Consider the following 25,662-nt stretch of genomic DNA (forward strand, 5'->3'; position numbering starts at 1 on the left):
AAAACAACAGTGCAACTTAACCATCACACCATGCCAACATCAGCTTGAATAAAAGTTATTGATTATATAAAAATATATAAAATAAACAACAAATTTATTACTATTTCAAGGAAGGCAATACATTAAGCACCACACTTACGACTAATAGATTCATAAGAAAACCTCTAGAAACTCAGAAAATATTTACATTGTAAAATTAAGTACATAGATCAATGTTTGCTCAATATTTTGCTTTTGAATTGAGAATACTAGAAACATTCTTTTGATAATAGAAAATTAACCTGGCCTTGTTTGATCAATCCTTATATATATATATATATATATAAAACAGTGGAGCTTGCATGAAGTTCATCCCTCCCAAACAATTGTGCTTGAATGAAAGTCCTTTTATTTTAAACTTAGACATCCCAATTTTGAGACTCTTTCAATAGAATATGTTCAAACTTTTTTCATTAAATATTCAAAAGTAATGCTCAAACATGAAATTTTAAATTAATAAAATATAGTCAACTTTAAATTAAATATTCAAAATTAATGCTCAGAACTTAAATTTTAAATTATTTTAAGATACACTACTTAAATTCCTTCAACTACACTCCAAACACTCTTATTGCAATCATAGAGAAATCATAAAGGGTTGCATTTTGACAATTGTATCGAAGACAATGTTTTATAGAGCTTTTAGACAAAAGTTGGCTGAAAATAGCGCTCTTCCCTCTAATCAAAACTAAAACATGAGCCATGCATTTGGATGTTTTTTATGGGAACGAACTAAAATTTTAACGGTCACATTGGCCAATTTACCATTCTAGTTAGTATAGAATTTATGATTTTAGTAGTAGAAGAAATTGTTTGTTCTAATAACTCTATGTAATGAAATTAAAAAAAATAAAGAGAAATTGTTGTTACAATAAACATACTGTATCTATATTCATTCAAAAAAGATTACAAAACTTTTTAAAACACACCTTCACTCTTAATTAAAAATATATATATTATAACTTCTGAAATGTAGAACTTCCTACTTATAGATGTATCAACCAAAAGACCAAATCTGATAATTTTCCTATGCATTGCATCTAAACAATTAAATTAACATCACATCATCACCACTAAGTATAAAAGAACTTTATATAAGACATTTTAAACAATTCACATTGCCAATTATAACAATGCCTCCGGATAGCAGATCAAATATGCCTAAATTCGTGTTTTATGAATATATTGAATAGAAAAAAGTTAAAAACAAAAACTAGTTTTTTCATTACAAAAATGAATTACATTATATTCACCTTCCATTTAGTACCATGTTCAGAAGAATAATGTGATAATTAATACAAGTATGAATTACTGTACAAAAAATGGGTGTCATTCAATTCATTCCTGGAAAACTCAAAATCAATGTTGAATTTGTCATCACGCTGCATCAGAGACCTTGAGAGCCATCTTGATGTTCATTGCTGCCAACTCTGCTGCCAAATACCTGAATACATATGGCATTGCCACCGTCTCAATGGCCTGGCTTGATTTGCACACATGGCAGGTTACCTTCTTGGCATTGATGCTGCCCAAAGGTAGACTCGTCAGTGCATCACTTCTTTCCTTTTGAAGGACAGGCGAAGTTGACAATAAACCCCCACATTTTGAGCAAACATCTGCCACATGATAATCTGAGCTTATATGAAGTCTATCACGAAGTAAATAAGCTGCTCCATGGGCAAGAACTGAATCGCGCTCCATTTCTCCAAAACGAATACCTCCACCAACCTTGCGACCTTTCACAGGTTGTCTAGTGACTGGATTAACAGGTCCCATGGAACGCACCTATTAATACACTCGATAACACCACGGTCAATAAAACTGTAGCTTCAAGAAAGTCTCAACAAAATTTTAAACCTAACCCTTTCATAGTTTTAAATGAATGTATTTCTGTCCACATAATTGTGTTTAATAGGTGGTAACTAAACAAGAATATAAAGGGATTTATGTGAATGCCATCGCTGATCAGAAGCTGTCAGCGTTACAAGGAATTTTATCTTGGACAATATGTAGAGTGGCCATCCCTTGTACTATATTAATACATCATATAGAGAAAAATGCAGCTCTACTGGGAAAGCAGCGATGCAGAAGATGAAGCATTGTGCATAATAAACCTGTTAATACGCAATTGTGCAGTTCCACTGTTTTTCCATCATGTAGCTTATTGCTTACATTTAATCCTTGCTAGAGGAAATTTATAAAGAAACGAGCAATAATTTTCTGTGGAGATTGGAATTTTATGATGTATCATTAAGGCATGGATCATAGTTACAAAACTTGGACTTGGCACGGACACCACAAGCTGATCTTTAACCCGGACGCAGACTTGACTCAGACTCAACGCAGAGTGGGCAAATTGAAAAAAACATGAAATATAGATATTTTTAATGATTTAAAGCTTGCATCATGTACCATGAATAAATGCAATTCACAGATACAATAAACTAATCAAATAGCTGCTACTTGATCACATGCATAAGTATACACCAATCGCAGAGTATAAAAGTAGATTTTTAGCTTAAAGAAACAACATTTTTAGATATATGAATATTGTTAAGTGTTTAAGGTGTATTAAACTCATGGACTGTGATATCATGGTATCAAAAACAAAAATCACAATATAGAGCCATGAACTATGGTAGAAAGGAGCATGTATACCTCAGCCCAAGTTCCAACATTACTAACTCTATGTGAAGTAGTTTGAGGGGCGGCCATTGAGTCCACACAAACCATCATGGTGCATACCATTTTTAATAATTTTAAAACTTTTAAGCATCCTCCAAAAGTCCTCTAAACCTTTTGAAAAACACTCGATTTTCATGTTCTTACATTAAAGCAATTTAATTTTTTTACGCTTTTTTTCTTTCATGCTTGGGGCTTGCCAAGTCTAGAGAGTCTAAACAGACTCGTCAAGCACTCAGGTCATGAGTCCCCAAGTCTCATTCAACCTACTTGCCTTGGAACTCAAGTTTGGGCAATTCCTGGCGAGTCTTCTAACACTCGCATAGATATTCGACCAATTGAGGAGCTGATTCTACTATCTTTACTCTTGACTAGTTTAAGCCAATAAACCAATGTGTTATTTAGAATTTCATCTTCCATATGATTAAATGCTAACATGTCATTAGGTCTCTTCATTCAACTACAAGTGTATGTAAAATTTTGAAAAGATGTCTAGCATTTGATGGATATTGAGAAAAACAACTTTGGTTTTATCCTAACTGTTTTTTTATCTCTTCATGGAGTTTCAAGCTATGTTAAATGACATTTTGGGGACTGCGATTTCCAAAATAGAGAATTTTTACAGTTGTTTTCTAATCAACATACAAAATTGTTATAGTCTCTGGGGCTAAGAGCCTGTTGACGTGTATTTTGTACACAATCAAACACAGAATAAAATACCCAAGGGTACCTTATCCTCTCTTGAATAAAGCCTCTGATTGCTGAAGATGTCGCAAAAAGGATCAATCAGGATGACTCCAAGGTTCTTTGATGTAGGGTCTCTACATGTGGATAAGCACCAGTGGTCGTTGTGAATGTTGTTTCATCAAGGGGCCTTACGTTTCCGAATTGTAGGAACAAAATTTCCTAAAACTAACAAGTTCTCAAAAGGATCAAAAGGTAGGGTTTGCAAGAGATGAATTCTAATCTAATCCTAAGAATGATTCAATGTAGGCTAGACTTGGTAAGATTCCACCAATTTCAGTATTGCCAAGGAATAACAACTCTACTGAAATTGATGCGATCTTCTAAGGTGACTAATGATTTTTCAATTCATCAAGAATCATAGACACTACCATGAAGGTACATATCAATAGTTCAATAATGATTGAAGGTTTAAGCAATCCAAATATCTCCAGTTGACCACACAAGGCGTCCTTACAATCAGCAAGAAGCTAGTGGTTTGGAACGTGAATCTCACCAAAGATCAAGCTCAACACTTAGTCCTTCAAATTTAAATACTACTTCAACCAAGAATGATTCAAGAAAGTAAGCAACCATGAAAATAGCCACAAGAATTGCAATAAAACACCATAACTTCAATATTTTATTGATCTCAAAGCCAAAATAGACAACAATTGCTTGAAATTCTCTCTTCAATGCTCAATCTTGCTACAAAATAACTTCTAACTATCTGACTCTAATATCTATTTCTCCTCTTAATCTCTGATTACAAAATGAAAATGAGTGGGTATATATACCATCCTCAATTACAATGAACGGCCCAGATCAAAAGAAGATCAACGGCTGAGATTCTAACACCTAAACCCTAATTAGGGTTTATTACAAAAAGTTCCCCTTTTATTGAACAATATTAAATGCATAGCCAAATATTTAATTGGCACAAAAATCTAGGAAACATAGACCAATGATAATTAAGGTGCCACATCATCTATAACAACCTCTCTTCTAGAACCTTGTTCCCTTTCCAATGCTCTTTCTTAGCATATGCAATGAATCTGGACACAATTCCTTCAATCTCAGCAATAGGAATCTCGGGAAGATTCCTCATCCGTTCCTCCAAGTGGATAACTTGATCGAAGGCCTTGAGAAGAGCTGCATCCCATCCAGGTTCGAGTTCCTTGATTTTCTCAATCAGGAGCATAGTAGCGAACATTTGATCCCTTTGCTCATCTGTGATAATATTCTCATCTTTGCAAAAGATGAACTTGACCTTCTCTTCCAACTCTTGAAGATTCACATCTGTCTCATCTTCAATCCTTCTGCCAAGAATAGAACATAACACCCCAAATATCTTGTCCTGAATTGGATGGATGACCTCCTCAACTTGATTGCATTTGGTGCTGATGTCTTCGAAAAGAACTTCCTTCATCTGGAGTAGAGTTGACCACTGGAGTAGATTATGAGCTCCTCCATCCATTATCTTTTTTTGTGCTAGGATCTTCCTTGGTGTTTGCCTGATTACTTGTAGAACAGGAATGATAACATCTCTAGTGTGGGCAAAGGCGGCTACTGTTATCATTAGGTTGTGGATGATCTCAAGGACCTAGATAGCTCGATGGGTGGTCTGCATCATTCTTGTTGCGAATTCAACGGCTACGGTATGGGACTTGTCAATCCAAGAGCTCATAAGCTGAACCAAGCTCTTAACTCTTTCTGCCTCGCCAACTAATTCAAGGGGAAGTGCTTGCACGGGAGACACTGCTGGATCCTGACGTCCCAAAGGCTGATTGATATGGCTAAAGTAGCCTCTCCAAGCACCGACCTCTCGCTCAAGCTTTCTATTCTTTTCCATTTCTTCTTTAAGTTTGTCTTTAAGTGCCTCAAATGAATCGGTTGCCTCATCCAGTGTCTGCTCAGCGGTGAGTGGACGCAGTTCAAATGTTTCTACATCATACTCCTCTGCAAGGATTTCACTTTCATATTTGTCCACTGCTGGTGTAGCTATCTGCAACTTCCTGGACCCTGTCTCATCTCTGATCATCTTGGACATCTTGGTGGCCTTCCTCCTTTCTGTGACTCCCTGAGAATTTCCTACAAGGCTCTCTAAGTCAATTACATTATCTTCATCTTCGATCACAATCACCCTTGTTAGCCTCTCCTTCAACCAATCTGGAATGGTGGATCTTGTCTCTCTAACTTGTATCTCTTTAGGCAATGGTTCTTCTTCTCGGAGAGGAGATGTCACTTCATCATTATTCCTGTCTTCATGTAGCTCATTAACTTGAGGGGATTGACTTGATGAACGTTGAGATGCCTGTCCTTCTTCGTGTTTATCATTCTGTACCATCGATTCCATAGATTCCTTAAACTTCAGGTACCCTCTTCTCTTGTCCTACAACTTGACTTGTCCTTTTTTCATGTCGAGAAGATGTACCGGATGAACGATCTCGATTGGCCTCTTGCTTCCTCTTGGAGGGTTCCCTTTTCTCAGGTCTTTCTTTCCTCTTTGCGCCTCTAGGATGAGGATTGCCTTCACTTGCGCTTCTGGGATGAGGATTGCCTTCACTTGCACTTCTAAGATGAGGATTGCCTTCACTTACGCTTGCTCCTCCTTCTCCCGGCTTTTCCTCCAAAGTAAAAGTTATTGGTACGTTCTGATCTCTCAACTTTTGATGTTGTATATCTACCCATTTGCGAGTATATGACAAAACTGGAGCCATCAAAGCTTTTAAGTCAAAAGCCTCAGGCTCGTTCCAATCTATCTTCACTGCTTTGTCTTCTCGGTCATAAGATGATTGGAGATGTCTGCCACTGTCCTGAGCTTGATCAGCCACTCTGTAAACTTTGCATTTCCTAATGAAATCTAAAGGCAATCTAGAATGCATCTTTCTTTTTACTTCTAGATCACTTGAGAGATTCATCCAAAAGTCCTCTACCTGACATTCATGCCTGTACTTTCTACCAACTGTCTCTTCTATATACCCATAAGGATCAAAATTCTCCCTCAAAGCAAAGAATGAAAATGAATACAAGGCTAACTCCCTTTCTGCATCATCCAAGGCTAGAGCATTAGGACATACCTCAACTGAATTCCCTAGTATGATAGGCACAGGAATTCCATTTCCATGCCTGTGTCTGAATGCCTTCGCATAAGCCGCCAACTGCCTAGTCACCTCAAGTAGCACTATCCTGTCTGTCGGATATCTTGGCAACATATAGGGAGGTGAAGGACACCCATGAACTCTAATATATGTAAACTTTTGGAATTGGATGAACCAAGCACCATACCTCTTTACAAGCTCTTGTGCATCTTGAGATAACCGATTGTGAATCCCGCCCTACAATATCCTAGTGATGTTCATTGTGAAGGTATCATTGACTATCTTGTAGTCACTTCCTGGTGGGTGATGCAAATGAACATAAGATTCACAAACTCTGACTTCCCCGGGCCCTCTTCCGATCACTCCTCTGTGAGGTAGTCCTGCATATTCGAAACTCCTAATCAAGGCATATATGATGTACGAGCTCATGTGGAATGACTTGGTAGCCTTTAGTCTTCTCAACTGCACGTCCAAGCAATGGCTAATAATTCTAGCCCAATGAATTGTTCCTTTTCCTTGAACTATCACTTGGATGAAGTAGAACATCCACTTCTCAAAATAGAAGGCTTGAGGAGCCCCTGTAACTTGATTGAGCAAAGTTACCAAATCTCTGTACTCCTCCTGGAAGTCGATCCTATGTGGTGTGTTGGGAATCTTGCTCAGGCGAGGACGACTTTTGAGTAACCAATTCTTATTGATGATGCTCAAGCAAGTGTCTGGATCATCTTCATACATGGACCTAGCTCCTTCTAAGCTTTTGTAAATCATATCTTTATGTTCTAGAAGATGGAGAGCCTCACTTATAGCCTCTTCTGAAAGGTAAGCCAAAGTGTTCCCTTCCTTGGACACGATTGATCTTGATTGTGGGTCGTAATGGTGGGCACACTCGATCATCAGCTCATGGCACTGGACTGCTGGAGGGAAACCGGCCGCCTTGATGATGCCACTTTCAATTATTCTCTTTGCGACAGGTGAAGGTTTTCCGATGTAAGGGACCTCTCGAAACTTCTTCACACTGAAGTTTCCCAAGTTGGTATCTCCAATGTTGCTCCACTTTGACACGATCTTGGTCTCCAATTCTTCATTCCTCTGATCTTCCTTCATGAGAGCTGGACGACTAGTGGATGCTCCTGCCTTTGGGGTCGCCATCTTGACACCTACACAACATTTCATAATGAGCAATATATTTTTCAACGTAGAAATATAGATTAGAAAGGAAGATTTAAGCTTTTAATTAGGAAACTTCATGATAAATCTTTGAGTTATCATTTCCTAATTAACTATGCAATTTCAAAAAAAAACTTGGAAGTTCAAAATTCAAAATTTCAAAATTGGGACTAGGATGATCTCGTCATACCTCCACTTGAGAATTAATTCTAGAAAATGATGCAAAAAAGGTGAATTTGCTAGGCAAAATGTAGATCAAGACTCCCTTTGGCAAAATGCGCCTCCTTTAGTCTTCACAAACATCAATTCCACCACCTCTAGCCTCCAACAAAGTTTGCTCCAACTAGACCAGATTTCGCACTTCTTCCTTGCTTCTCCAAATCGCACTTGATACAATGAATGAATGATTGATTAAAATCGCTCAACACACCTCTATTATATAGGCGCCCACCACTTCATTTTCCCATAGGCTGACTTGGTGAAAATAGGCCAAAATAAACAAAAAATTAATAAAAGGAGGAGGCCGACTTAATTAAGCAATGAAAATGATACCTCAAGCGCTCTATCTTTCAATTTTAATTTAATAATAATTAATTTCAAATGCCTCAATTAATTAAAAAAACGATTTTCCAAGGCTTAAAATTAATTATTAAATGCTATGCGCTTTTCATTAAATGCCAATTTAATTAAAAAAAATTTAAAATATTTCGAAGTTTTTTAGCGAACTTGGCATCTAGTGCGATTTGCTAAAATAAGGCAAAAAATAATGAATGTTGATAACTTCGCTCTGGTCCCTTGGAGAGGGACAGGAGCGCTCTTGTACTTTAAGCCTTGCATCTTTTGTTTCCACGTTCAAAACTTCATCCTAGGTGTCCAAAATGGCATTTTTTATAGGAGTCTCGAGTTTAATTCACTTGGCTTTTAGAAGGAACATGCCTTAGGATAGTTTCACCCTGGTCCCTTGGTGAAGGACAGGAGCGATTTTTCACTTTGTCCTTGATCTTTATCTTTTAAATTGCCAATTCAAGTTGGGGGGTAAGCAATGATCTCCATTCGTCCCTTCAGTGCATGTTCAACTCGTTTTTGCAAGGCAAAATTGATGTTCTAGAGATTTTCGCCCTGGTCCTCCAGTGAAGGACAGGAGCGATTTTTGCATTTGAGCCTAGGATTGTCAATTTTTGGAAGCAATTCCTTGTTCATCATTTTTAAAAAGGTATATCTCATCTTGCACCACCTTGCCTTGGCGTGATTCTGGAGGAAAATTTGTTGATTTTATAAGAATCGCCCTGGTCCCTTGGAGAGGGACAGGAGCGCATTTTAGTTCATTGTACAAACTCTCGATCACATCAACCTCCAATTGCTTTCAAAGCATAAAACATCATTCCCCACTCGCTCTTGAGTCTTGAAAACAACAAAAAAAAATAGCATTTCAAAATGTTAGGCAAATAGGCATATGTGGGGTTTTCGCCCTGGTCCCTTGGAGAGGGACAGGAGCGCCTTAGCCAATTGTCATCGAAGTTTGTGGTCCTTGCAACTCCATTTCACCCCGAAGCACTTTAAGTATCATTCCAAACTTGTGCCTTGGCCTAGGTTCGTCCCAATTGGGAGAGAAGAGGTAGTCCTTTAGATCTTTCGCCCTAGTCCCCTGGAGAGGGACAGGAGCGATTTTGCAATTATGAACTTATCTATGCTTTGCTATCCTTCGAAATTATCTTCAATGGACCAATTACGCCCTCTTTCATTCATTTCAAATACGAAACTTGCCTTACCTTTTCAAGAGATTTGCCTTGTTAGAAAATCGCTCTGGTTCTTTGGTGAGGTACAGGAGCGATTGTTGCCTTTTGGGTTGATTCCCTCCTTGGTGGCCCACTCAAATTATATTCAACAGACAGAACACACTTCCCTTGGCCTCTTCAAATCGTAAAATCACTTTAATCTTGCAAGGAAAATGCAAATTTGAAACTCAAGCTCCGGTCCTTCAGTGAGGGACAGGAGCGATTTTTGCCCTCTAGGCCAAATCTTTTCGCTTTACATCTCGAAATCTCTTTGCTAGGGAAGATATCATCCTGTTACAAGCTATGAACAAGAGTTCAAGTCCGAAAAAGGTCCAAAAAGGGATGTATAAAGAAAATCGCTCTGGTCCTTCAAGGAAGGACAGGGGCGAATTCTTCCTAAACCTTCAAATTTCATCATTTTTAAACCTTCAAAATCCTTACGATCATCAAGTCACGTCCAATTAGCTCCCCTGGAGACCCTGCACAAAACAAATTAAAAAAGTCAGAGACCAAAATGCACTAAAAAAACATTTTCGCCTTGGTCCTTGGGAGAGGGACAGGAGCGATTTCACCTTTCTAAGCTAAAATATCCACAATTTAGATCTTCAATCATTTCACAAGGCATAATTAGGTCATCTTTAAGGCCGGGAACCAGTTAGCAAGCCTTCGCAAACAAGAAATTGCACTTAGAATGAAATTCGCCCTAAGCCTCCAGTGAAGGACAGGAGCGATTTCTCTGTTTCAGGCATCATCTCGCCTCCAAAAATTTGATCAAAACTTACCTAGACAAGAATATACAATTCCATCTTCAAAATGCTAACACTTAGACAAAATTTGAATTTTCCCTCAAAAACCCTGACTAGACCTAACCTGAGACGTATCTGACTTCCTGACAGGCTCATCTTATTTCAAAAATCACAATCTTCGGGAGGATGCGTAATAACCTTCAAAATTTGACTGGACTCGGCTTGAAAATATCCAAAAGAAACCCCTAAGGCTTAACCCTAGCCCAGACAACTCACTCACTCACTCAAAACCCTAAAAGCAGAGAGAAGAACAGGCAAAACAAAAGCAAAAAAGAGGGGGTCCCCGTTTTAATGGGACGATGTGTGAAATGGTCACAACATCTGGCGACACCACTGAGAAATGTTGGTAAACATTTGGGAATCAATCTTTCTTGAAGAAAACTCAAAGAACCTCCCTCAATAAAACAAAGAGTTAAACAACACTTACAAGAAGAGACCTTCATATTGAGACCAAGTATCAAGTCCACAGTTACCCATGTGTGTGCAAATGAGTTAATTCCCCTCAACAAGACAATCATGATCCTCCAGGTTCCCCTGTGATAAGCTACGTAGTTTATCTGAACTCCAAAAGCATCCTGGATAGAGCCTCGCTGCCAGTCAGACGTCCATAGTCCCGACGAGGTTATCGCCGCAAGCTCACGAATATTGCTCCATTGCCAGTCAAGCGTCTATAGCCCCGATGGAGTTATTCGTATATTCCCTTTAGCCAATTCGATATTTTCTTTTCGGCTCATTTTCTTTTCCTTTTGATTTTTTTTTTTTTTTTTTTTCTTGGATACTGCTTTTTAGTTCCATCAATTCTTTTGGCTCGTGAGCAGTGAAGCTCACTAGGGTTTGAGGATTGCGGTGGCGTTGAAGTCAGATTTTGGATTTTTCACCGATCACAGCTTTGCCTGGAAACCACAACGACTCGGAGATTATAAGCGTGAAAAAATATAATAACTGAAGGACAATAATATCTAAGTTCAATAAGCTAATCCTGCTTCATTGCAAATACGGCTTGACTCAAAGTTTTATTAAAAGAAACCCCTTTGTATTTCCAAAAGATCTCATAATTGCTCAAATGCAACCAACAACCTAGCGAGAAGTCAGAGTGCTTCATGACAAAATCGCCCAACTTCAAATGGATATCCCTCAGGACAAACAACCAACCTAAGACAAGACACCTAAACTAAGACCCAAAAAACAAAGCGAAAAGCAAAAAACAAACCAGACAAACGAAAACGAAAGCAAACTAAACTAGCTATGTACAAGGGAAGGTCCTTTGCATCCTAAGACTGGAAATAATGTTTGAGATACCTCCCATTGACAGGCAATGGGACATCTTCTCCGGTTAAAGCCTTCAATCTGAATGCGTTTTCTCCCAAAATCTCTGAAATTTGATAAGGGCCTTTCCAAAGTTTATCAAACTTGTCATGCTCTCCCCTTTTCTCGTGTGCTTTATCCCAGTATAAGACAAGATCTGAAATCCGGAATGCCTTGACTCTAGCTTGTCAATCGAACCATCTTTTCACAACTCCTTGATGTTTTCACAACTCCTTGATGTTTTGCAAATTTTTCCAACGCTTGATCTCTCTTTTCCTCAAGATTCATTAACTGTGTTAATCGGGCTTGAACAGCATCAATGTCTTCCATGTATTCCTGAATAAATCTCAAGGTCGGGATCCTGAGTTGCATGGGGAAAACTGGGTCTTGGCCATAAACCAGAAAGTAAGGTGAAATTCCTAATGCATTCTTGGTCCTTATTCTGTCTGCCCAGAGGGCAAATCTCAATTGGGTATGCCATTCTCTCGGACTTCTTTCTAGCAGCTTCTTGATAACATTGAGTAGGTTCTTATTAGTTGACTCAGCTAACCCATTACCCTGAGGATAATAATTTGATGAAAATTTGAGGGTTATTCCATACTCAAAAGCCCAATTTGAAAATCTCAATGATGTGAAGGCGGAGCCATTGTCGCAAACCAATGCATAAGGACATCCAAACCTCGTGATAATGTTCTCTTCCAGGAACTTGATTACGGCTTCGGTAGTACATACCTTGAGCGCTTGTGCCTCTGACCATCTGGTACAATAATCAGTAGCAGTGATGATATACCTGTGTTGTGCCGAAGACGCGGGGTTGATGACACCAATAAAATCCATTCCCCATTTGGCAAATGGTCTTGCTTCGATCACTGGGTTTAACGGCATGGCAGGATTTCTTTCTCTGAAAGCTGTGACTTGGCATGTGTGGCAAGTCCTGATATGATTAAATGTGTCTTTGAAAAGCATAGGCCAGTAATATCTTGCTCTCAGGATCTGATGAGCTGTAGCGAGGTTGGCCCCATGTCCGGTCCCAAACTTGGAATGAAAATGTTCAATTATTTGTTTGGCCTCTTCTTTGCCAACGCATCTCAAATATATCCCCTCGTGATTCCTGCGATATAGAACGGATCCTTGAAGCATATAATGTTGACACTTTATTCTTAGTGCTCTTTTCTGCGTAGGTGTCATGCGGGCAGGGCACTTGTTGTTGAGCAGGTATGTTACAATTTCTTTGTACCATTCATCAGGGGTGACATCCTCTAATTCATAAACTTGCTGGATTAATCTGGGTCCGTCAATTGCCAATGTTTGTGCCAAAGCTTGTCCCCGAACAAGTTTCATAGGCTGTATTTCAATATCAAACTCTTGGACAATGGCGACCAACTTGCCCCTTCTTTCTCCTAGTTCATTTTGCATGAGGAGGGTCTTGACTGTTGCATCTGGCACTATTGCATAAATTTTGGCCCTTAAGAGGTAATGTCTGAATTTTTTAACGGCCTTGACCAATGCGTATGCTTGTTTTTCAATGTTGGGATATCCGAGTTCTGCATCTTTCAGTGGGGTGCTCATGAATGCAATTGGATTCTCGTCCCTTTCTTCACTTTTCTGGGTGAGAATAGCAGCACAAGTGTAGTCAGAAGCGAAGGAATACAAGTAGAAGGGTTTGAGGTAATCAAGGCTGATCAATACTGGCGCTTCTGCGATTGTCGTCTTTATCTCCTCGAATGCCCTCTTGGCTTGTGGCGACCATTCGATCTTTGCATCCTTCTTCAGCATTTCGTTCAAAGGTCTGACTATCTCAGCAAATCCAATGATAAATTTTCTGACAAAGTTGATCTTGCCGAAGAATGATTTGAGTTCTTTCTTACTGGCTGGCAAATTGATAGTAGATATAGCTTTTACTCTTTCAAGATCGATGGAGATTCCTCTTTTTGAAATGACATGTCCTAAAAGCTTTCCTTCTGTCACCCCAAATATGCATTTCTTTGGGTCGAGAGATACACCATATCTTTTGCACCTTTGGAAGACTCTTCTTAAGTCATCCACATGATCTTCTCTTTTTCTGGAGAAAACTGTGATGTCATCCATATATATAATAATGCATTTTCCAATTAAGTCTCTAAAGGCGATATCCATGGCTCTCTGGAATGTGGCCCCGGCATTGATAAGTCCAAAAGGCATTCTTTTGTATGCAAATGTTCCCCACTTGGTAGTAAAAGCGGTCTTTAGTCAATCTTCAGGCTCGACCAGAACTTGATTATATCCTGAATATCCATCCAGAAAAGACATCATCTGCGACCCATTGACAATCTGCAATACCTCATCCAGCGACGGTAGTGGATAATTGTCCTTTTCTGAAGCTTGGTTGAGATTTCTGAAATCAACACACAATCTGATCTCTCCACTCTTTTTTCTGACAGGAACCAGGTTGGCGACCCACGTCGAATGCCTTACCGGGAAGATGATTTTGGCTGAGAGCAGCTTCTTAACTTCTTGATATATTAGGGGTTCCAATAAAGGATTAACCGGCCTCTGTCTCTGCCTAAATGGTTTGCTTCCTGGCTTCAAGGGGATGGTATGAGTGATAATTGCAGTGTCATAAGTCTTGAGATCTTCATAACTCCATGCGATGACATCTAGGAAATCTCCCATATTTTTCAAGATTCCATTTCTTTCAGCTGCAGTGCAGGACTTTCCAATGAACACATTCCTAACTTGTATATCATCACCTATGTTGATTGTGTCGCACATGTTTCCTTCCATACTGTGGCTTTTCATCTCTTTCAATTTGTCGGGATCAAAGATTCTTTCTAACTCCACCATACCTTTTGGAATAGTGTTTGTCTTCAAATTCAAAACCCCTTCAGCATCCAATTCTGCTCCCTCCACTTCTTCTTCATCAATGATTTGAGCTAGGAAGACATCCGTGTTGGTCAAGAAATCCAGTATGTGCTTGTCATCTTTGAAAACTTGAAAATTGGTGATGTCATCCAAGATTGAAGGTACTGATGTTAATTCTACCGTAAACTTCTTTAATCCTTCCATCGCTAATGGTATCAAAGAGCTGGCGGCTTGTGCAAGGGAATTAGCCACTTGATTTTGATGCTTGTATATAGATTTGATGTTGGAGGCCTCGAAACTCTCGATGAGGTCCCAAACTCGATTTCGGTATCTGGTCAACCTTTTGTCATGGCAGACATACTGTCTCCTGATTTGCCTTATAGCTATTTCTGAATCTCCATACACTTGCAGTATTTTTGCTTTCTTTCTGATAGCCATCAGTAACCCATGAATCAAGGATTCGTATTCAGCTACATTATTGGTGCAAGGAAATTGTAATCTATGAGCGGCAAGATAAGTCTCCCCTGTTGGGCTAATTAATTCGTAGCCTGCTCCAGATCCTTGTTTGGACTTAGATCCATCGAACCTTAGTGTCCATATTACATTCTCTTGGCCTTCCGTTCCTCGGTCCTCCTGGCTTTCGGTTGATGTGTCGGATAGAATTTCGTCTTCTGAGGAGCTTTCAACTTCTGAATGTTCCATTTTTTCCACAATCAATGCCTGTGGGACTCTTTTGTATACTTGCTCTAATGCAGTCTGGCACAAAGCACAGGAAAGTTCTGAATGGACGGCATTATGTATCCTACACCAGTTGGGAAGGAGCAGATCTCGAACGGATGCCAGGTTACCAAGTTGCATACTTCGTTGTATGTTTCTATGTACGAACTTTCTGAAATTTTCAAACATTCCGTCATCTTCTTGGTCGGATCCTTGGTCACTTTCCACAACAATTTCTGTAGATTCCATCACCTCTTGCTGACCATCTTTGTCTTGCAGGTTTTGTATCATCAGGACCTCTCCCACTTTAGGCTTGTATGTCCCTAGATCTGATTCTAAGAACAAGACTTCATTGTCTTCCCCATACTCAGTTATCATAAGTCTCAATCTTGGAGTACTGTCGATTTTGATTTGATTTGGGACTCCTCTCCATGGTAGCCACATATGTGCAAAGTCAGTTGACACATACCCATTCAACTTTCGTGACCAATCTCTACTCAGAAGCATCCCATATGAATCAAGAATATCCACGACTGATATGTCTATGAAATTTTGAACCCTTGGGTTCGCAGCGAATTGCATGTGGATATTGTTCAATTCCCCCATGACTGGAACGACTGATATGCTTCTTATGTTAATATCTCATGTTCATGTCTCTAAAAATGTGATTTTTTAAACAAATTTCATTATCCAATCTTACTTGAGGGGTCTTTCCCTCTCAGATTTGTTGGTGTTGGAAATAAGCCACACCCGGACCGACGATGGACTGGTCCAAGAGGGGCCAATAGCTCAGTGGTAGAGCACTCCAGCAGCATATGGAAGGTCGTAGGTTCAAGTCCTAGCTGGTCTATGTCTCAACATGGTATCAGAGCTAGGTCTAGGCTAGGAGCCCCAAGCACATGAGAGGTGTGGCTTAAGGGAGGGTGTTGGTGTTGGAAATAAGCCACACCCGGACCGACAATGGACTGGTCCAAGAGGGGCCAGTAGCTCAGTGGTAGAGCACTCCAGCAGCATATGGAAGGTCCTAGGTTCGAGTCCTAGCTGGTCCATGTCTCAACAAGATTTGTATTAACTACTTGTACATTGTTCTTTTGATTTCGGGTTTAACTGTTGCAGGTTTACCCTCTTATTATGTTTACACTTTTTGATTACTTATGCATAGTTACTTTTCATAAAAATAGATTCTTTTACCATAGATTGTACATTGATGTATTGTGGAAATGATAAATGAATAGAACACTCCTTTGTGACATTTATATTTGTTCAACAAAATGGAGATTATTCTAGCTTTATATAAATTTGAGTTTTTAAAAAAAAATAATAATATATCCACAAAATTCTTGAAATAAATAATATTAATTTAATTTTTTTATTTAAAATTCATTTAAATTAAATTAAATTAAATTTAAAATATTTTAATTTATATTTATTAATAATTAAAAATCAATTAAATATTCCTAAATATTAAAATTGTAATTTATTAAATGTTAATAGTAAAAAATAAAAGTAAAACAACAAAATTATATTTTATTATGCTAATTATCTAATATAGTTAATATCGTGCAACTGCAGATTATAGGGCATGAAATCACATTTTAAGCGAGCCTACAAAACCCCTCTCGAATTTCATCGACCGCAAACATTTCTGCCATCCCAAACCCGACATTTCTTGTGGCGACGGCCTACAAAACATTTCCGGCAAGGTGTAAGGTTAAATCACCAACGGATTTCCCACCCCACGGCCACTATTGAATGTTTCACCGACGGATTTCGAAATCACTTTTAAAAACACGATTTTTCTGCGTGTCTTGGGATTTAAACGTGATTTTATCGCGATTTTCACACAAAAAAAGCTCATGAGTTTTTGCGATTTTAATGGAGATTAAATCGTTTGCCCTACTGACTCGCAATTTTGACGATTTTTTCACGATTTTTTCATCTATGGTTTAAGCTACTAAAGGTTATTCCAGAAATTATATCATATTTCAATTTCCATGTAGATGAATATTCAACATCTCCATTTCTTCTGGGGTTTATGTTAAAATTTTGATCTTGATCCTTACATATGTGTGTAACTTCACGGTTAAGCTACTGAAGGTTATTCCAGAAAATACATCATACTTCAATTTCCATATACATGAATGTTCAGCATCTCTATTTCTTCTGGGTTTATGTTAAAATTTTCATGTTAAAACCTAAAACAGCCTACATTTCCTTTGGCAGGACACTGAGTGCTGGCCCAAGAATCAAAATGGGAAGGCATATTACTCAAGGCAGCATCTGGTGACATCGCATTAAGTGGAGTTAGATGGAAATCAATTCAAGTTTAAGCTATTGAAGGTTATTCCAGAAATTAATTTCAATTTCTATGTACATGAATGTTCAACATCTCCATTTCCTCTGGGGTTTATGTTAAAATTTTCATCTTGATCCTTACATATGTGTATAACTTCATGGTTAAGCTAATAAAAGTTATTCCAGAAAATACATCATACTTCAAATTCCATAAACATGAATGTTCAACATCTCTATTTCTTCTGGGGCTTATGTTAAAATTTTCATCTTGATCATGACATGTGTGTACTTTCATCATTTTTGAATTAGTAATCCACAAGATGATATTTATGCATTATACCTGAAATTTATCTGAAACCATATGTCGAAGCCGTTGATAGTACACTGGACCGAGGAATATTTCACAAGCGAGCTCTGTGCCAAGGATGCCACTATATAGGACCTCTGTTCCATGGTAATTAAATCCATAAGAAGCTAGAACCTGACCATAATCATCAACAGCAGAACCTGAGGCACTATTTTTCTTAGTATGTTCTTGCCCTGTTAACCTTGCAAATGGTGTCGCATCAACAAACTTCCCTTGGAGGCTACCACCCTACCAAGTAAAATAAACTTTAATCAGAAATCAATGCAAGAGTAATGAAAAATAAATTTAAAGGTGCATGCAATATTTTCTAACAAAAAAAGTTATAATGTCTAATAATACTTTATCTGGAAATGATTAGTGTCATTGGTCATAAAATAATTAATAAGAGCTGAGACCAGACCAAATTTCCAGAATAGAAAACAAATATTTGCTCTATCTAACATTTACATGTAACAATATACCAAAATATCTGTTTTACATGTCTAAAGAAAAATAATATTTCTACTTGCCATATATTGGGTCAGCTAGCATTTGATATAGCACATGACAGCATGTATGAGGTGCAACAGACTAGCATTATAGGAAAAAAAAAACCCATTGAATGGTCAAGAAACCAACAGATGGCTACAGGTCCTAGAAGAACACTCGTGCTTACTAGTTTTGTGGTAAAAGAGCCCTACTTACCACAACATAAGCCTATACTAGGAACACAACCAAACGAGACTGCTTCAAGGCAACTTTTTGGCACCCATGCGCTCTTTCAATATGTATAGATATATCATAGAAATTCTCACCCAAATTCATTATTCACGTAAGATGCCTCCTCTGTCTTGATTGAGGCCTTTTAAGATTCGAACCACAATTGTCTGGCAGCTACAGATAAGGAAAATTAAACCAAATTGTGGTGATTTGATTTAGGGACAATTCTTGGCAATTCTAAGAATGATAAGAACCATGGAATGGTGGCAAATTGTGAAAAAATAAAATTCCGACAAAACTACCTATCATATTAATCATATGAAAATTAACAATGAGCAGTTTTAGCCAACTACAGTTGCTCCACATATACAGCATACTACTGCTGCATAAAGATCCCTCTAGCAATTTTTTGCTATGTTCCACCAAGTTTCTGGGATGGGATGGGATGGGATGGGATGGAAGGGGATGGAGGGATGCATGTTGAGGACAATTTTTTGAGGTCATTTTAGGGAATGATAGAGGGCAGCAAAGGGAGCATTTATAAAAAATATAGGGAAATTTCAAATATTCGTATGGTAACATTGACATGGCATTCATCATATACATTATAGATCCCTAATACATAACATTAGAGTTAAATCGAGAGTTCACATGAGACTTCAGTTTCAATAGTCTTCAGTTTTATTTCCAAGCCATAAATTACAGTTTTTCAAAAGTTGGTTGGTAACAATTTGGACTCCACTTATGTAATATACCTCAAAATTTTCTAGCTCTTCAGTTACTCAGTATAAAATTTCCGCTCTCAAAATTCATTTTTACATTTTAAAAATTCAGATCAAACCAGAGCCGTTAAGTTTATGTATATTGGCATATTTCTTATTCTAGGTCACAATTTCAGTATAAGCATCTTTAAAAAATTTAAATCAGAATTTTCACAACCATATAAAGATGAACCCCAAAATGTTCAAAATGGGGAACAACCATTTTGGTAAAATATGCTGCAAATATACATTCATTTAAGCAAGCATTGATATCCATTTTGTGATCAACAGAGAATTATAAAAAGATTCGCCTAGGACAAATTGAACATCAAGTACAGTGGGTAGGCCGAAAAAGACTGACAAAAAAACATAAGCTTTGTCAATAAATATAAAATGAATCTCACTGAATGGAATTGTGACAGATAATTCAAATTACTACTTGTTCAAAGCTTAATTCTGCTTAGAAATTTCATTAGCTTATTGAAAAATTTAAAAAGTTTTAAACAAATCATGTCCTTTTTCAAGGGAAATGTAATGACAGTTCGAGAACTAAACGCTGAGAGGACATCTATTAGATGGTACTCTGGATATTTTCAGAGCTGTCATCACTTAACATAAGGTTTTTGAGGGTTGATCATTTCAATTAAAACATGGTAGAGTATTTCAATGTAGAAATGAAGCCTTGCAATCCCTAATATTTGATCTTAGATGGAAGATTTTGTAAACTTTAAAATTTTAACTTACAAAACTACAAACTATACTTCTGGTTTATTGTGAAAAATTAATAGAGCATGATATTTTAATATTTTTTTTTAATAACAAGATACCGATTACCAAGAGGTTCCTCTCCTTAAATAGAGAATGCGGAAATTAACCTTGCAACAAGATAAACATGGCATGACTCTCCCAAAACTAATAATAGCAAACTAAAAATACAAAAAAAAAACACTTGCCATTAAGGTGACCTTATTACAACTCTAAGCCTTATCTTCTGATAATCATAAAGCTCCATCAAGTTGTTTCATAACCTTAATAAGAGTATGACTCCCAAGCTAACTAGGCAACCATCCATTTTGAGCTTTATCTGCATAGCCTTCTTACCTATATTCAAAGTGTGGAATTCTTGAAATATGTGCAATTCTGTAATGTCCCCATTTTTAAGGTGACAATTAATTAAATTGATTTTTATTAAGTTGTCCAAAAACATTTAAAATATTCAAATGATGAGATAATATTAATTAATTTAATCAAATAATAATAAGTGATATATTATTATTATTATTATTATTATTTTATGTATGCTTCTACCAGAGGGTGTAGAACCCTATATTAACTCAGAAAAGATCAGTACATCCATCAAGCTAGGAACAGAATCCCTTTGGCCAATGCATTGGCTCTCTCAAGCTGAGAGGCAGAACCAAATTGCCCTATAGGCTAACATAGCTGTCGAATACAGTCATGTTGAAATTATTCAGACCAACTCTTACAAGCTTCAATGCATCTTCCTTCTTTTGCTTCTTTGCCAATGCCTCAACAGCAAAACTGCCTTGCCACCTTGTACTCCAGGCTAGATACCTACACTTCATTGATCTGGCCTTGAACAACAACACTTTTCATTGCAGGCAAAGATAGTCCTTTGTGATCAAAGACAACCTTCCGGTCTGATCTTCTAAGTCCTCCTTGTTGCAAACACATATTACACCGAAAAAACACCATAATGAATATATAGCTCTCAATCTGCCTACCAATTATGTGTGGATCTCGGCAACCACCAAAGCGGTTCTGGTAGAATTGTGCACCTTGATCTTGGACTGGGGAGGTGTGATAGATCTTTTGAAGTCCATGCCTTGTCCTTCCCAACCCATGCTATGCTCTGTCACTTATCCAACCCCTCTTCTAGCATGTAACACATGTTTTGACATTCCGCGCCTATTAATCTTTTGACCTACGGCCATATATCTGTCTCGTTGGAGATGGGCATCCTGATCCCCGCCTTTTTTCCAAGGTTAGCAAGTGTATCAACAACTTTATTAGCCTCGTGATAAGTGTGGGTAAAGGTATAATTCCCCATATTAGTTGGCCATAGACCCATGTTTGACAGTGTTTATAACTATTTGAGAGTCTCCCTCGAAGTCCACATTTGTCAACCCATCATCAATACACACCTTAACACCACAAGCTAGTGCACATAGTTCTGCCTCGTTGTTGGTGGCATTACCAATATGACCAAACTAGTACCGTACACATTTGCCCTCATGGTTCCTAAGAATCCATCCAAACCTAGCTGGCCCAGGGTTAAATTTGGCAGCCCCGTCAAATTCAACTTATACCTCCCCTTCGAGGGCACCACCCATCTAGCATTCTTTCTACAACAAGCTTTACTTCTAATATCTATTTGGGGATTTTTTTGAGAGTAACACCTTATCTGTATCATTCTATCCCATTTTGAGATATACTCAATTCTTCTTCTATAAACTTTTATGTTAACTGTTGATTTTATGGTAGTGCTTGTTAACCATAGGCAAACATCAAATCTGTTGCCTTCCCAACCATAGACAATAAGCTCTTATCATCATCCCCGAGCACACTACATGACCTTCATGTTATTGAATTCATATCCACCAAACTTCTCCCAGAGAAGAATGAATATCCACCATGCCTACTCGCAGAGGGTGGAACGAGGGCTTTAACCTCAGACTTCTCCCAGAGAAGAATGCATCAACAAGGGATTGCACCTCGAACTTCTCCCTCACAAAGAAGAACTCATTAACAAGGGCTTTCACCTCAAATTTCTCCATCACAGAGAAAAATGCATTAACCAAATCTTCATGATGACGTGGCTCCCTCTAAAGCTGGAATGTCAAGCTCCCTCTGAAGCTGAAATGTCAAGCTCCCTCTAAAGCAGATATCAACCTTCTGATCTCTTCGTCCAAGGTTACTTCTGACGATATGTCAGACTCCCTTTGAATGTTGATTCTTCCTCCGCGAAGAAATGCAAGCAATCTTCCTTCCTTGAATGCAATCTTTGATTCGTCCGAGAAGCATTTCAGAGAGAGATAATTATAGTCAGGGGAAATGTCAATACATGATTCACTATTCAATGATGTAGCATTATTCAAACATAAAGAGTACTTATCTTTTATAATTTTGCTCAGCAATGGAATTTCCATTCACTTGGATTGATCACACCGAAGCACCTAGTGATGATCTGATGGTTGTGTGGCCTTTGGCCCTCGGCATCATTCATCATCTGTCCACAATATCTGCTCCGAGCATAGCTTAAGCATCATTTGAAGAATTGCCTTTCATACCATCCACAGCAAAGTGATAGACCAATCACATAAATGCGACAGAAATCCACTTGTAGCAAGGTGTGCCAGAATGTTAAGCTACAGTGCCCATCCTAGGACAAACTTCAGATGATCTTCAAGAGCGACATAAGTAAGAAATCAAATAACTGGACCTTTAGTTGCAATATCATTTGATGCCTATGCAGGCTTCAGCGAAACGAATGCTTCATGTGACTCTCGAAGCTTCTAGGATGATGTGAGAGTTGTTGCAAGGCGTTATTGCATGGAGGCCTTCTCCACCATTCCTGATCGTTAGGTGCCTTCATTCGCTTTCGTCCCCATACGCACACATTTCACATTTGTGTACAGCTTAATGTGGTCATCACAAAACTCGCCACTATGTTGCTGCTCGATCTCAACCTTCCATTATACTGAGCAGTCGATAGCATGGGTACTGACTCGCGTCGCTTCGTTGAATCCTCAGAATGCTTGCTGCCACCTTGTCCATGTCTCTAGCCACGAGCGTCGTGAAGCGAGCGAATTCCGTCACTTTCATTTGCTAGTAAAATGTTACGATCGCCGGAGAGAATCCTCCACAACATGTGCTCCTCCCCAAATGAAGAATTTGAATATAGAATGTTAAAACGGACAGAGATGTCCATAGCGACTCCACTTACCATCAGCATTTCGATACCAGGCTTGGCGACTTTCAATGCCAAGGCATCGAATTGAATGTCATTGAGCACTAACGACGGATCTATGGTGATCATTGACACCTCAACGGTCATTACTCGCCGCAGAGCATATGTGATGCTCACGACTAAGCTGAGAGGCTCGGTAATCGACTTTTGCCTGCACTTAGATTTCTCAGTCTGCAAATTACTTTGATTGAACTCCCTCAAAAGCACAAGATCTACCTTCAAGAGGTTAGGCTCTATAGAAGGAACCCACTCTGATACCATGTTGATTTTATGGTAGTGCTCGTTAACCATAGGCAAACATCAGATCTTTTGCCTTCCCAACCATAGACGATAAGCTCTTATCGTCACCCCCGAGCACACTACATGACCTTCATGCTATTGAATTCATATCTATTGATGCAATCATGACCTTGCATATATATGAATCAATACCTCCTAATAGACCTCAAGTCGGCCATATACTTTTGGCGCCAACGATAGGGTCAGACCTATATATTACAAGTTACATATGAGTCTTCCTTAGTTGCAAGTTACATTTAACTTAATCACAAGTTACACATAAGTGGTTCGCCCAAATAGGGCCTGCCCCAAATTAGAATCATACAACTAAGACATCCAAATGCCAAGGCAGACAGGCCACTTGGCATTTTGTGCACTAGGTCGGCCCTAGAAGGGATCCGACCTAGCTACACAACAACATTAACAACTTCACAAATGCCATATATGATCTTTTTCCATAATTGTTTTGCAGTCATCTCCACGTTGTTGAAGATTCGTCTATTCGTCTCTTTCCACACATGTCAGACCACAAGTGAGGGAGCCACAATCCAAATATCGTTCCATAATGATTTTTTGCTCTGTATTGGCCAACTCATTAAGAAGCTAAACAGTGAATCATTCCTTGCCGTACTCCAGTTCAGATCATGGACTAATGCATTCCAACATACCTCTGCATATGGACACCTCAACAGCAAATGGTTCGAAATTTCCTCATCCTTCATGCACAAGGAGCACACTCGAACCAATGAATCCATATTTACTTAGTCTATCACCTGTCAGTATACAACCATGAAGAGACATTCAAAGGAAGGATCGAGCACGTGGGCTCACACGACTGTCCCAACATAGCCTAGTAGGCCAGTCCCTCTGCTCCATCTGCTCACCTTGAACCATGTAGCCCAATCTTGCCGTATAGCCCCCAGCCTTAGCTGCACACCAAATAACCACATCCTCGTTGTCACTTAGGGCCACATTCCTAGTTTTTAGTTCATTGTTGAGGATCTCCACCTCATCATCCTCAAGACCAAGTTGACTTAATCCATCTTACCATGCCAATTTCATCTTTGGCATTCAATACATAATCAACTACAAACTCACGATGTACCCCTTCAATGACCTAAAGCCGGTCCTTGTTCCTTACCAACTCTTGTAGCGCCTTATGCCCATTCTAGGTATCACGCCAAAACCTGGCCTTTCTCCCATTGCCTAACTTCCAAGACAAGTGATCGGTAATTATGTGCCAAATTTTGGCCTTTCGATGATTTGTTGTTCCCTGTACAAGGCATGAGATTTCCTTTATACCAGCCAAAGCTTCTCGGAGGACAATACTTAATGAGATATCATTCCTGAATTGTATTTGGTAAGCATAGGAGCTTTTGTAGAGAGTCAATGGTTGACATTCAATACACAAATTGCATCGAATACATAAGGGCTAAATCTGGATAACTACTCTTGAGGCATAAGAGCTTGAGTCTCCCTATTTGGCAACTAGCATTGGAATCAAGTTGAAATTATAGGAAGGGGATTCCCAAAATTCACAACATATCAAAGTTATAAGGCTATGGGTGCTTGTGCTTTGGAATACAAGCTGTGTATGTGATATGATCCATCAAACAGGATTGTGGACCAAAGAAACAATATGTTATTCATGTTACAGTCCCATTGTATGAATTCATGAGTTGAGGCTCTAAATGTTATTCTGTTATAGACAATCACACATATTTGTTGTTGACTATGTATATCAAAATGATTTCATAAATGGTAGGCTTTGATTATGTTGTAAGCTTATATTTTGAATTACTTGTATTTCACTCAATTGATATCTTAAGCTGGAAATTAGTCTATAAATTGCAGAATTATATATTGGGAATCTTCTTTGCATACCTGGTATATTACAATGGTAACAAAACCAGAATTCAGCCAACTTGTGGGGTGCTTAGGTTGATTACAGGAATGGAATGAAAGGACAATGAAATCACGACCTCTAAAATCGCTAGACAGTATAAAGAATATCAAAAGTATAAGAATCTACTAACATTTCAACAATATCTACATTTGACAGGAAACATTATACTCATGATTGAGGAGACTATCAGAGTTTTTGACGAATACTA

General features: G+C 38.4%; 1 protein-coding gene across 1 annotated transcript in view; it reads right to left on the minus strand.

The window, feature by feature from the left end:
• Positions 1-1,106: 1,106 nt before the first annotated feature.
• The window catches only part of LOC131028829 (DNA-directed RNA polymerase I subunit 2), a 220,399-nt gene continuing 195,843 nt past the window's right edge, over positions 1,107-25,662 (minus strand). Inside the window, exons 26-27 of the mRNA XM_057959181.2 lie at positions 17,792-18,046; positions 1,107-1,824 (exon numbers count right to left, since the gene is read on the minus strand). Of these exons, the coding sequence (XP_057815164.2) occupies positions 1,417-1,824; positions 17,792-18,046 (663 nt within the window). The 3' untranslated portion in view covers positions 1,107-1,416. The remainder of the gene's footprint in view (positions 1,825-17,791; positions 18,047-25,662) is intronic.

Source organism: Cryptomeria japonica, chromosome 5 (genome assembly GCF_030272615.1).
Source record: "Cryptomeria japonica chromosome 5, Sugi_1.0, whole genome shotgun sequence".
NCBI classification, from domain to species: Eukaryota; Viridiplantae; Streptophyta; class Pinopsida; order Cupressales; family Cupressaceae; genus Cryptomeria; species Cryptomeria japonica.